At 34.3% G+C, this 13,701-nt stretch overlaps 1 protein-coding gene across 4 annotated transcripts in view; it reads left to right on the forward strand.

Moving 5' to 3' along the window:
* OXR1 (oxidation resistance 1) overlaps positions 1-13,701 on the forward strand; it is a 369,883-nt gene that overhangs the window by 272,499 nt on the left and 83,683 nt on the right. For all 4 annotated transcript variants that reach the window (XM_073794664.1, XM_033842652.2, XM_033842653.2 and 1 more), the window contains one exon: positions 9,102-9,184. In XM_073794664.1, the coding sequence (XP_073650765.1) occupies positions 9,102-9,184 (83 nt within the window). The remainder of the gene's footprint in view (positions 1-9,101; positions 9,185-13,701) is intronic.

The raw sequence follows: 13,701 nt of genomic DNA on the forward strand, positions 1-13,701 counted from the left end.
AGTTAAATTAGGTAAAGGATAGGATGGATAGCCACTGAAATTTATTTAGAATCAGAAGGATATTAAAATGAGATGAAAACGTAAAATCCAAGGAAGGTGTAAGAAAACTTAGATATATTTTAGGTTGGAAATTGCAGATGCAGATTGTCAGGAAGAGTTAGATAATAGTTTATCTTGAACCCAGAGAAGACCAAGTACCTGTATAGGATTTGGAGTACCAGTTGTTACTATTAAAAAAACAACTCATGGTGCTGGTCACTCATGGAAGAGGATAACCCTAGATGTCGCCAGTCTTAGTCTCATTTCCTAAGGTGAGGGGGAGAAGAATCTCTTCTTGATAAACAACCTCAATCTGCTCTGATGGTAACTCCAACTAAGTTTGAGGTCTTAATATTGTTTCCTTTGTCCATTGGTTCTCAAGCATGAAGTAGATTTGCCCATTTTAGAATTGCTGCTCACCTCACAGGATGGCTGAACTCAAGGCTTTTACATTATCTGTGTTTTAGGACAAAACTGCCTCTGAGTAGTTGAGGCTACAGTAAAGCAATGAGTCTCAGACTTTAATGTGCCTCAGAATCACCCAAAGACTTGTTAAAACAATAAATGCTGGAGAGGGTGTGGAGAAAAGGGAACACTCTTGCACTGCTGGTGGGAATGTGAATTGGTTCAGACACTATGGAGAACAGTATGGAGGTTCCTTAAAAAACTACAAATAGAACTACCATACGACCCAGCAATCCCACTACTGGGCATATACCCTGAGAAAACCAAAATTCAAAAAGAGTCATGTACCAAAATGTTCATTGCAGCTCTATTTACAGTAGCCAGGAGATGGAAACAACCTAAGTGCCCATCATCGGATGAATGGATAAAGAAGATGTGGCACATATATATACAATGGAATATTACTCAGCCATAAAAAGAAACGAAATTGAGCTATTTGTAATGAGGTGGATAGACCTAGAGTCTGTCCTGCAGAGTGAAGTAAGTCAGAAAGAGAAAGACAAATACCGTATGCTAATACATATATATGGAATTTAAGAAAAAAAATGTCATGAAGAACCTAGGGGTAAGACAGGAATAAAGACACAGACCTACTGGAGAATGGACTTGAGGATATGGGGAGGGGGAAGGGTGAGCTGTGACAGGGCGAGAGAGAGGCATGGACATATATACACTAACAAACGTAAGGTAGATAGCTAGTGGGAAGCAGCCGCATGGCACAGGGAGATCAGCTTGCTGCTTTGTGACCACCTAGAGGGGTGGGATAGGGAGGGTGGGAGGGAGAGAGATGCAAGAGGGAAGAGATATGGGAACATATGTATATGTATAAAAAAAAAAATGTTGGACCCCTCCTCTAGAGTTTCTGATGAGCCAGGACCCATTATTTGCATTTCTAACAACTTCTAAAGTAATGCCAATGCTGCTGATCTGGGGACCACACTTTGAGAATCACTGCTTTCTTTAGTGGGTAAGTCTTTTACCCTTGTTAAGGTTAGAAGTAAATATGGAAATGATGAAATTTGTTAAATGCTTAGTATTTTTGTATTAAGTTTAGGAATAATCAGTGTATTTGGTCTTTAAAATATTTGTTATATTTCAGAGAATTAGGCCTATTAGAGTGCATACAAATTAGTCTAAGAATCTAATTGAAGATGAATACTTATGTAATTGTTTTTTGAGTGATTTTAAGTTAAAAGCTGCAAGTATTTGGCTAAATTTTGAAACTATTGGAATGTTTAAGAGAACTTAACATTCATTATATTTAAAACTTTATTGCAATGTATTTACTAGAGTTAAGTTTTTAGAAAGGTTTTCTTGTTAGAGGCAATTAAAGTGTTTACGATAGTAGATGTATAAATACAATTTAGTATATATATGTGAGAGAATTTAATTACTCGTTTGTATTTAAGGATATTTAGTTTGTTTTCTGTTTGAGTTGATCAACTATCAAAAGCACCTTAGAAAGTGTGTTAAATGTACTAGTTTTATAAATAGAATACACTTACAGTTGAAGGCTTAAAGGAAAACTAGATTTTTATATTTGTACTTCAATAAATCAAACATTAATCAAAAAATAAAGTAACTGCAAATAGTTTTTTTCTGTGTTTATAAAGACTCCCTAATGGCCATCAGCAAACTTACATTAAGAGACTCTTGATACATTTTTTTGAATGAATGAATATTAGTACAAAAAAGGGGCATGTTTTAAGACCAAATTAATGTATTAGAGAAAGGCCAGAAATTAGCCTTTGTTTTCTAGCAATCAGTGAAAAAGGGAAATGTGATCAGACATAAATCACAGTGTCACTAAAATAAAGATAAACCCGTTGCTTAGGCGGGTAAGAAAAATGCAACTTTTCCTGATAGAATAAAGAGAAAAAATTCTCATGGAATTCTAATATAGCAAAAAGTGTCCTCATCATCTTTATAGTAAATACAGATTCTAATTTCAAAAAGCTATTTTTTAACACCGTTCTTTAATGTAGTTCAGTGGTGTGACAACAAAATGCAAGGTAGTAAAAACAGTTCTATACAGAATGAAAACAATTAACCCAAATATGCAGTTATCTGATGGTTTGTCTTAACTGAGGGGTAGGTGCTAGATTATAAACTTTGGTAAAACTAATGCATGCTAACTATGAAGAAGTCATGCATAACAAATATTAAAGCTTAAAAGCCACCTCCAATCCAACTATATAGTGATGTCATTAATGTTAGGGTAGGCATTATTGTTAAGATCTGTTTTATGAATATATACGTATAAAATGATGGATAGATGGTTAGAGGGAAAGAGTGACTGAAAGATATTTGTTTGCCTTAAGAAAGTATTTCTTAAATGGTGTGTCTAAAGTTAAGCAGAATCTGCAAAAATATTAAGAGATTGGTATTATTGTTACATTCTTCTTTCAGTTTTAGGTGGGGTTTCTTTAACTCTTTGAGGTAACATGAGCAGTGTCATCTCCCATATTTCTTCTCCCCACCTCCTGATATTCATTACATCATATTTGCAATTCTCATACTTACATAGCGCTGTCATACTTATACCAGTCACAGATAGTTTTTCCACTACATAATTGTTCAGTGCTCCCTGCTACTCCTTTGATTATTCCTAGAGTTTTTATTTTGATAATTTCGTATAATTTCATTCTTGTGGCATTGAATAATGTTTCAGTAAGAGGTCTTAAGCAAGCTAGACTGTTTTCTTTTTCTTCTAGTAGGTGATTTGCTTCTTATGCATGAATTCCTGAAGAACTTTTATTTTCCAAGCATTTTAATTTAATCAGGAGCAGAAACAGGAATGACTAGATGTGTGTGCACAGGTATGTGTATGTGTAATAGCCTTTTAGGGAGTAGTCACTATATGGAACAGCCCTGGTCTTGAGATAGAAGGAAAAAAGACCTTAGAAGTTTAATGTTGGGTCTTAACACTTCTACCTGAAAGACTCATGGTTTCTGTTCACGTTTCCTTGGGAAAAACAAGTCACATAGCCAAGTCTGACATCAGTGGGATGGTACAGTGTATTTTATATTCCTCCCCAGGGAGGAATACAGAGTATTTAGTAACTGTAAGGTAGTCTATCACAATGACTACCTTAGAAAACAATTCGTTTGACAGAGATTTGAAGATGCTAGTGTTACTGTCACGGGTAGGGAGTTGTATAAAGAAGCCTGTTTCTTCTGTCAGTTATTCAGTCTGCAAGTTTAATCCTTTCAAAAGCTCTACTAACAGTCCTTCTCAAATTTATTGTGGATGCAACGGTGAATCAGTTCTGGAGTGAAACGCGAGATCCTGCCGTCACAGTAAGCTCCCAAGTGATGCCAATGCTGCTGGTCCTTGGAACACAGTTTTAAATAGCAAGGCTCTATAGCACTCTGTATCATGGATCTTTTCACTTAGAAGTGAGCCACACACAACACAAAAATTCCTTGGCTGGGTAGAGGAAAGGAGCATTAAAGGGGAACAAACAACAGGTTAGAGACCAAGGAGTGTGAGATGTTACCAAATGAAAGGAAAGGTGAGCATTGATAAGGAATTAGTTGGGTGCTTCATAAAGTTCAAATAAAATAAAAATGAAAAAGACTATCAAATTTGCCCTTTAGTTTATTCTCCTTTGCAGGTTTAGGGAACTGGGAAGACAGAAGACATTGCAGTACATTGTGGAATCAGTAGGAGGTGATGGAGTAAAGACGGTGAAAGTAGACTCTTATTTCCAAAAATTCGACTATGAAAAGAAGCAGAAACATAGGCTGATATCTAGAGGAGGATGGTTACAAAGTTCAAGAAAAATTGAGGGATATTTTTAAAAGTTTATTTCTGTTTTGACTATGGATAAGCAGTCAATAGCAAGTGAAAGGTTGAAAGTACAGGCATTTTTTCCTGTACTACTTCACTATAGATGGGATCAGTTAATTAGAAAAACAGTAATCAGCATATTTTTTTAGTTTAGAAGATGCTTTTAAAAGTTTAAAATCTATATTATTGAGTTTGAAAATATTGACTCCCAGCTCAATATTTATATTTTTATTTTATTTTATTTTTTTAACATCTTTATTGGAGTATAATTGCTTTACAATGGTGTGTTAGTTTCTGCTTTATAACAAAGTGAATCAGCTATACATATGCATACATCCCCATACCTCCTCCATCTTACGTCTCCCTCCCACCCTCCCTATTCCACCCCTCTAGGTGGTCACAAAGCACAGAGTTGATCACCCCGTGCTATGCGGCTGCTTCCCACTACCTATCTGTTTTACATTTGGTATTATATATAAGTCCATGTCACTCTCTCACTTCATCCCAGCTTACCTTTCCCCCTCCCCATGTTCTCAAGTCCATTCTCTACATCTGCATCTTTATTCTTGTCCTGCTCCTAGTTTCTTCAGAACCATTTTAAAATTTTTTTTAGATTCATATATATGTGTTAGCATACGGTATATGTTTCTCTCTTTCTGACTGACTTCACTCTGTATGACAGACTCTAGGTCCATCCACTTCACTACAAATAACTCAATTTTGTTTCTTTTTATGGCTGAGTAATATTCCATTGTATATATGCGCCACATCTTCTTTATCCATTCATCTGTCGATGGACACTTAGGTTGCTTCCGTGTCCTGGCTATTGTAAATAGAGCTGCAGTGAGCATTGTGGTATATGACTCTTTATGAATTATGGTTTTCTCAGGGTATATGCCCAGTACTGGGATTGCTGGGTATTATGGTAGTTCTATTTGTAGCTTTTTAAGGAACCTCCATACTGTTCTCCATAGTGACTGTATCAATTTACATTCCCACCAGCAGTGCAAGAGGGTTGCCTTTTCTCCACACTCTCTCCAGCATTTATTGTTTCTGGATTTCTTGATGATGGCCATTCTGACTGGTGTGAGGTGATACCTCATTGTGGTTTTGCTTTGCATTTCTCTAATGATTAGTGATGTTGAGCATCCTTTCATGTGTTTGTTGGCAATCTGTATATCTTCTTTGGAGAAATGTCTGTTTAGGTCTACTGCCCATTTTTGGATTGGGTTGTTTGTTTTTTTGATATTGAGTTGCATGAGCTGCTTGTACATTTTGGAGATTAATCATCTGTCAGTTGCTTCATTTGCAAATATTTTCTCCCATTCTGAGGGCCGTCTTTTCGTCTCGTTTATGGTTTTCTTTGCTGTGCAAAAGCTTTTAAGTTTCATTAGGTCCCATTTGTTTATTTGTGTTTCTATTTCCATTTCTCTAGGAAGTGGGTCAAAAAGGATCCTGCTGTGATTTATGTCATAAAGTGTTCTGCCTATGTTTTCCTCTGTGAGTTTTATAGTGTCTGGCCTTACATTTAGGTGTTTAATCCATTCTGAGTCTATTTTTGTGTATGGTGTTAGGGAGTGTTCTAATTTCATTCTTTTACATGTAGCTGTACAGTTTTCCCAGCACCACTTATTGAAGAGGCTGTCTTTTCTCCATTATATATTCTTGCCTCCTTTATCAAAAATAAGGTGACCATGTGTGTGTGTTGGGCTTATCTCTGGGGTTTCTATCGTGTTCCATTGATCTATATTTCTGTTTTTGTGCCAGTAACATACTGTCTTGATTACTGTAGCTTTGTAGTATACTCTGAAGTCTGGGAGCCTGATTCCTCCAGCTCTGTTTTTCTTTCTCAAGATTGCTTTGGCTATTCGGGGTCTTTTGTGTTTCCATACAAACTGTGAAATACTTTGTTCTAGTTCAGTGAAAAATGCCATTGGTAGTTTGATAGGAATTGAATTGAATCTGTATATTGCTTTGGGTACTATAGTCATTTTTACAATGTGGATTCTTCCAATCCAAGAACATGGTATATCTCTCCATCTGTTTGTATCATCTTTAATTTCTTTCATCAGTGTCTTAAAGTTTTCTGCATACAGGTCTTTTATCTCTTTAGGTAGGTTTATTCCTAGGTATTTTATTCTTTTTGTTGCAGTGGTAAGTGGGAGTGTTTCCTTAATTTCTGTTTCAGATTTTTCATCATTAGTGTATAGGAATGCAAGAGATTTCTGTGCATTCATTTTGAATCCTGCTCCTTTAGCAAATTCATTGATTAGCTCTAGAGTTTTCCGGTAGAGTCTTTAGGATTCTTTATGTATAGTGTCATGTCATCTGCAAACAGTGACAGCTTTACATCTTCTTTTCCAAGTTGGATTCCTTTTATTTCTTTTTCTTCTCTGATTGCTGTGGCTAAAACCTCCAAAACTGTATTGAATAAGAGTGGTGAGAGTGGGCAACCTTGTCTTGTTCCTGATCTTAGTGAAAATTATTTCAGTTTTTCAGCATTGAGAATGATGTTGGCTGTGGGTTTATCATATATGGCCTTTATTATGTTGAGGTAAGCTCCCTCTATGCCTACTTTCTGGAGGGTTTTTATCATAAATGGGTGTTGAATTTTGTCAGAAGTTTTTTCTGCATCTGTTGAGATGGTCATATGGTTTTTATCCTTCAATTTGTTAATATGGTGTATTACATTGATTGAATTGCGTATACTGAGGAATCCTTGCATTCCTGTGATAAACCCCACTTGATCATGGTGTATGATCCTTTAAATGTGCTGTTGGATTCTGTTTCCTAGTATTTTGTTGAGGATTTTTGCATCGATGTTCATCAGTGATAATTGGCCTGTAGTTTTCTTTTTTTGTGACATCTTTGTCTGGTTTTTGGTATCAGGGTGATGGTGGCCTCGTAGAATGAGTTTGGGAGTGTTCCTCCCTCTGCTATATTCTGGAAGAGTTTGAGAAGAATAGGTGTTAGCTCTTCTCTAAATGTTTGATAGAACTCACCTGTGAAGCCGTCTGGTTCTGGGCTTTTGTTTGTTGGAAGATTTTTAATCTCATTCTCAACTTCAGTGCTCGTGATTGGTCTGTTTATGTTTTCTATTCCTTCCTGGTTCAGTCTTGGAAGGTTATACCTTTCTAAGAATTTGTCCATTTCTTCCAGGTTGTCCATTTTATTGGCATAGAGTTGCTTGTAGTAATCTCTCATAATCCTTTGTGTTTCTGCAGTGTCAGTTGTTACTTCTCCTTTTTCATTTCTAATTCTATTGATTCGAGTCTTCTACCTTTTTATCTTGATGAGTCTGGCTAAAGGTTTATCAATTTTGTTTATCTTGTCAAAGAACCAGCTTTTAGTTTTATTGATTTTTGCTATTGTTTCCTTCATTTCTTTTTCATTTATTTCTGATCTGATCTTTATAATTTCTTTCCTTCTGCTAACTTTGGAAGGTTTTTGTTCTTCTTTCTCTAATTGCTTTAGGTGTAAGGTTAGGTTGTTTATGTGAGATTTTTCTTGTTTCTTGACATAGGATTGTATTGCTATAGACTTCCCTCTTAGAACTGCTTTTGCTGCATCACATAGATTTTGGGTCATCGTGTTTTCATTGTCATTTGTTCCTAGGTATTTTTTGATTTCCTCTTTGATTTCTTCAGTGACCTCTTGGTTATTAAGTAATGTATTGTATAGCCTCCATGTGTTCGTATTTTTCACAGATTTTTTTCCTGTAATTGGCATCTAGTCTCATAGCGTTGTGGCCGGAAAAGATACTTGATACGATTTCTGTTTTCTTAAATTTACCAAGGCTTGATTTCTGACCCGGGATGTGGTCTGTCCTGGAGAATGTTCCATGAGCCAAAAGTGTATTCTGTTGATTTTGGGTGGAATGTCCTTTATCAGTTAAGTTCCATCTTATTTAATGTATCATTTAAAGCTTGTGCTTCCTTATTTATTTTCATTTTGGATGATGTGTCCTTTGGTGAAAGTGGGGTGTTAAAAGTGCCTTACTATGATTGTGTTACTGTCGATTTCCCCTTTAATGGCTGTTAGTATTTGCCTTATGTATTGAGGTGCTCCTATATTGGGTGCATAAATATTTACAATTGTTATATCTTCTTCTTGGATTGATCCCTTGATCATTATGTAATGTCCTTCTTTGTCTCATGTCATAGTCTTTGTTTTAAAGTCTATTTTGTCTGATATGAGAATTGCTACTCCAGCTTTCTTTTGATTTCCATTTGCATGGAATATCTTTTTCCATCCCCTTCACTTTCAGTCTGTAAGTTTGTATATGAAAGAGTATCTTAATCTACTTCATGGTATATGTAAGGAATTCAGTAATTTAATACAAAAGACGACTCTGTCTTTTACTATGATTGTAGAAGTAGAGACACTGTGAAGATTAATGTTACATATTTCAGACTTGGTTTGGTTAATAATAATAATCTTCAAATATAGTTTTATTATAATCAGGTTAGATGTGTTGAAAGATATGGCCCTTAACTTACTTTTTAATACCTTCCTTTCAGCTGACAGTTACGTAGGTTTTGAATTGACTTCCAGTTAGGTTTTGAATTGACTTCCAGTTATTAATAGTGTTTCATACTGGTCAGTTCGTAAAGCAAGCAGGAAGGAAGTACATTTACTTATTTTGATACTCGGTTGTATTTTAGAGTAGAGAATCCTACGTAGAAAGCTGTATTACTGGTGAATCCAGTAGATATCTGCCCAGTGAGCTCTATTTAGCGGTCCTTGACATTACTGTGAAAGGAAAATGAATTTAATAGAGTTTTGCATCATTTTTTTTTTTCAGACACTGGCCAAAAGAAGACCCTAGACAAGAAAGATGGGAGGAGAATGTCTTTTCAGAAACCCAAAGGGACTACTGAATATACTGTAAGTTATTTGTTTTGAAAAAGCTGATATCTCTTTGTGATAGTCTTATTTGAGACATTCTTTGTTTACGCTGTAAATAAGACAGAGGTTCCTAATTGCCTTATTTTAAAAATCTGTACACCACTTTCGATAACTGCTTTACTAATAATAATGATACTTCAGTTCTTAACTGTATTTTAGGATTTTTTTTCCTTAAAGGAAAATTTTATTAAGTGTGATATAACGATAATTATTCTAGCAAATTTAACAAAATGATAATTTACTTGGAGTTAAAGTTCCTGTGGTACAATAATTTTTTATTAGGTTAGACTTTTAAGGAAATATTTACGTTTTTAGAAATGTGATCTTCATTATATTCCCAGCAGTGCTAACGGTAATGAAAATGGCAGATAGAATACGGAAAAAACAAGTTGCTATTAATTTTCCAGAATAACCTCTCACATTAGATTATTTACACTGATTTATGGCTAAGTTTCTATGTTCTTGAAATGACCCTCAAATTTCCTTGCAGTCAGCTTTTCATATTTCTGGTTACTATGGAAAACTGAAGTGAGAAATGTACTTTAGTCTGTGATATGCTGCTTCTTTGATTGAATGTAAATGTTGTTAGATAATTTTAACATGTTAAAAATCTGTTATTTTAACTGAGCTTAATTTTGTGTTATTTTGTGTTTTTCTAATATGTTATTGTAACTGTATTAAGAAGAAAATAGCAAGTTGAAACAATTTATACATTTGTGTCATCATGAAGTCTTCCAATCTTGGTTTGAGTCTTGATTATTTTTCATAAATTCTAAAAATTGAACCAATTATCAAAACCTTGAGTTATACTTTATTTTCATATACTGTATAATTGACAATTTGAGATTTTAAGTATTTTAAAAAGGTTTGAAACCAGATAATTTAAGGTAGAATTATATTTACTACTATCAAAAGAATCTCCTCTTAAGCATATTATAAACTCGAGTGTGCTTGTACCTTCTCTGCATGATTGAGAAATTGAGAATATAAATTCAGACAGTAAAATATTGAGTAATGTAGTTTGATGTATTCATTAGTGTTTATTAAGACTTAAGACTGTAGGCGTAAGGCATAAGATGTTATCTACATATGTAATCCTGTGGTTTTGAAGAACTACAAAAGTTTAGTTGGTTTTGAATTCAGGAGTTTACCAATTTTTTTCTTGTAATTCAATAAAACTTGTGTTATCGGTAGCAAATTTAAATTAAGAACCATTATTTTGGGCAAAGGTTAATTGAAACTTGGCCATTTGTATCCTTGGGTTCTGCATCAATGGATTCAACCAACCATGGATAGAAATATTTGGGGAAAAAAAATTCCAGAAAGTTCCAAAAAGCAAAACTTGAATTTCCCTTACTGGCCACTATTTACATACATTGTATTAGGTATTATAAGTAATCTAGAGATGATTTAATGTATATGGAGGATGTGTGTAGGTTATATGCAAATAACTATGCCATTTTATATAAGGGACTTAAGCACCCATGGATTTTGATATCTGCGGGGATCCTGGAACAAATCCCCTGGGATACTGAGGAATTACTGTATATTTTTTCTTATGTTATAAATGACCTTTGGGAAATAATCAGTTACTGATAAGAAAAGTTATAAAACATCCTCTAGGAGATCTTTGTTTTCATTTTTTATCCCTTTGTTTATTCCCGATGCCATATCCTAAAGATAGAAACACATGTGTTTCTAAAACTAAGATATTACTGTCTTCTATTCTTACTATAATTTGTAAAATCTTCATATAATATCTTTATATAAGGTACATAACATGATTTTTGTATTTGGGAAAAATATATTTTTCTATATTTCTTTTGAAATCTTTCAATATTACAGTGTACTCTCAACATTTACTTATTCTAAAATATTTATGGTTTAGCTTAAATGTATTTTCGGACCACCTAAATATAGTATAAATTAGTCATTGTACCTTAGGAAGCTTTATAGTTAGAATCATACATAAAAAAAAATCATACATATGTATTACGTATGTGTTTATATATGCACATACATGCACAGTTTTTAACTATAAAATTACTTTCAGTAGGATCAACAAGTAGACCTTGAAAATGCCATACATAACCATTTTCTTCCTAGTTAATTTAATATCCCTGTACCATTCTATCGAAAGCCTTGTCTAAGGTCACTAATGATTTTCTAATTATCAAACCTGGTGGCTTTTTCTTTGTTGTTGCATACCACTCACTGTTCCTTCTTTCTTGTTTTACTTTCCTTCTCAATGTTCTTTAATGTATCTTTCAGTGAGGATCTGTGAATGGATAATCAGGCAGTGTCTGAAAAGTCTTCATTGCACCCTCATTCCTGGTAGTTGAGCTGCCTATAGATTATTAGGTTAACAGTTATTTTCTGTCAGCACTTTTTTTTTTTTTTTTTCCCCCGGATGCGCAGGCTCAGCGGCCATGGCTCACAGGCCCAGCCGCTCTGCGGCATGTGGGATCTTCCCGGACCGGGGCACGAACCCGTGTCCCATGCATCGGCAGGCGGACTCTCAACCACTGAGCCACCAGGGAAGCCCTCTGTCAGCACTTTGAATGTAGTTATCTATTATCTTATGCCCTTCTGTTGCCTTTTTATTTTTGTTCATTTCTAGGCAGTCTTCTTTTTTTAGATTGTTTTTTGAAGTTTACTTCTTGTCCTTACAGTTCTATAGTGCCACTGTGATAAGTCTAGATTCAGACAAATTTTTATCTTATTGTGTTTCTTCACTCTAAGGAATCATGCCATTCATAAATTCTGGAAAATTATCAGCCATTATTTCTTTGATTATATACTCTCCTTTCTCAATTTATTCTTGAAACTAATTGTACTACATTTTGCTATCATTATGCTTCATTGCCCTGTTCTTGCTAACATTTTGACTGTATCTTACACCTCTTTCACTGGTTGTTCTGCTCTTGTTGATTCCAAATGTGAGTGGTTCCTTGTATCTTTTCACTTTCCCATTTACATTCTGCAACTTGGAGAACTTAAGAACTTTACTATATGAAGTAAGACCCAAACTTTTTTCTATTTCTGCCTTTCTAGATGCTTACATTTCCTGTCACCACTTCATATTTAACAAATTATAGCAAACCTTTCACCAATTTTTTTCTTCATTCTTGCCTAATGCTTTATTTTCTTGTTTCCATTTTCCTTCAATCTGTTGTTCATCCAGGTTGGAATTTTTGGATTTAGCATCAGTTGATCATTAATGTTTGCACCTCTGACGTAATACAACTACTGCTCTATTACAACTTCATTCAATCCATTCCTGTTTTCTCTTGAGTCTTATCTGAAAATCTTATACCTTTATCTCTTTCTTTATATTTGTATGACCTTAAGGATGATCTCCTGCTGTAGTATTACATTGGTTTTTCTGCATCCATTCTCTTGTGTCATTAATCATAGACCTGTAGCCATTAATCTAAGATGCCACTCGGCCATGTAACTTCCTTGCTTCATATTGGTGTTTTTATTACTTTCATTACCACAACTGATAGGATCATTGTGAAGATGAAATGTGTGTTAATTAATAAGAACTTTGTAAACTTCCAGATGTTTCTGCAAAGTAAAATTGGTTTATAGAGAGCTTTTACATACATTATCTCAATAAGGTAGGTGACACACCATCTCATTTCATAGATGAGAAAGTTTGCGTGGAAGAAGAGAGCAGGGCTAGATTATTAGTCTGTGTCTTTGGCATCAATTTGGTTTTACAAAACCATTAAAGAAAAAATATATATTTATTGTTGTTTTTTTTTTTTTTTTTACCCCCAAATACATATCTACTTTTCCTGATTTTCGAAGTCTTTTACAGTCTAATTCAAAATGCCTAATTCAGTCTCATCCTTTTTTTGAGATTTGGCTCTACTTACCTTCCTAAAATCCTAAATGCATGAGTGTACCCTGGATGGTTTAGGAGGAAGAGATAGTATCCCACAAATGTGTTTTGTTCTTTTCTGTCTCCTAATATGTCAGTTCTATTCTCTTCATTTTGAATGTTCTTCCCTACTCTCTACTTCTCAAATTCCTACCCGTTCTTCAAGATAGCTTTAAATCTTTTCCATAAAGTCTTTCTTGGACAATTTGGAGCAAATATGTTGCTCTGTCTGCTCAGAGCTTCTTTTGCATTTGTTGTTTCACTTAAATTGCTCTTTATCTTTTATATAACCTTTTTTGTCTTTCTTATTTTCTAACTAGATTGTAAATCCCATATGCACTAAAACCACTTCATTGGACTTCATCATTCTCTACAGAGATGCTTTATGTATAGAGAACTCTAAAGGAATACATTGATCAAATGACTTTCTTTCAGGATAATTGACAATTAATTCCCATGATTTAAGATCTCTATAAATATGATCATTAAAATATACTAATTCAAAAACATATTCCTCAGCTTTGGTTCAAATATATTTTCTAATTTATCTATTTAAATGGAAGATTATGTAAAGATCATTAGAAACAGCACTTTAAGTTTAATACAG

Source organism: Tursiops truncatus, chromosome 17 (assembly GCF_011762595.2).
Source record: "Tursiops truncatus isolate mTurTru1 chromosome 17, mTurTru1.mat.Y, whole genome shotgun sequence".
Classification (NCBI taxonomy): domain Eukaryota; kingdom Metazoa; phylum Chordata; class Mammalia; order Artiodactyla; family Delphinidae; genus Tursiops; species Tursiops truncatus.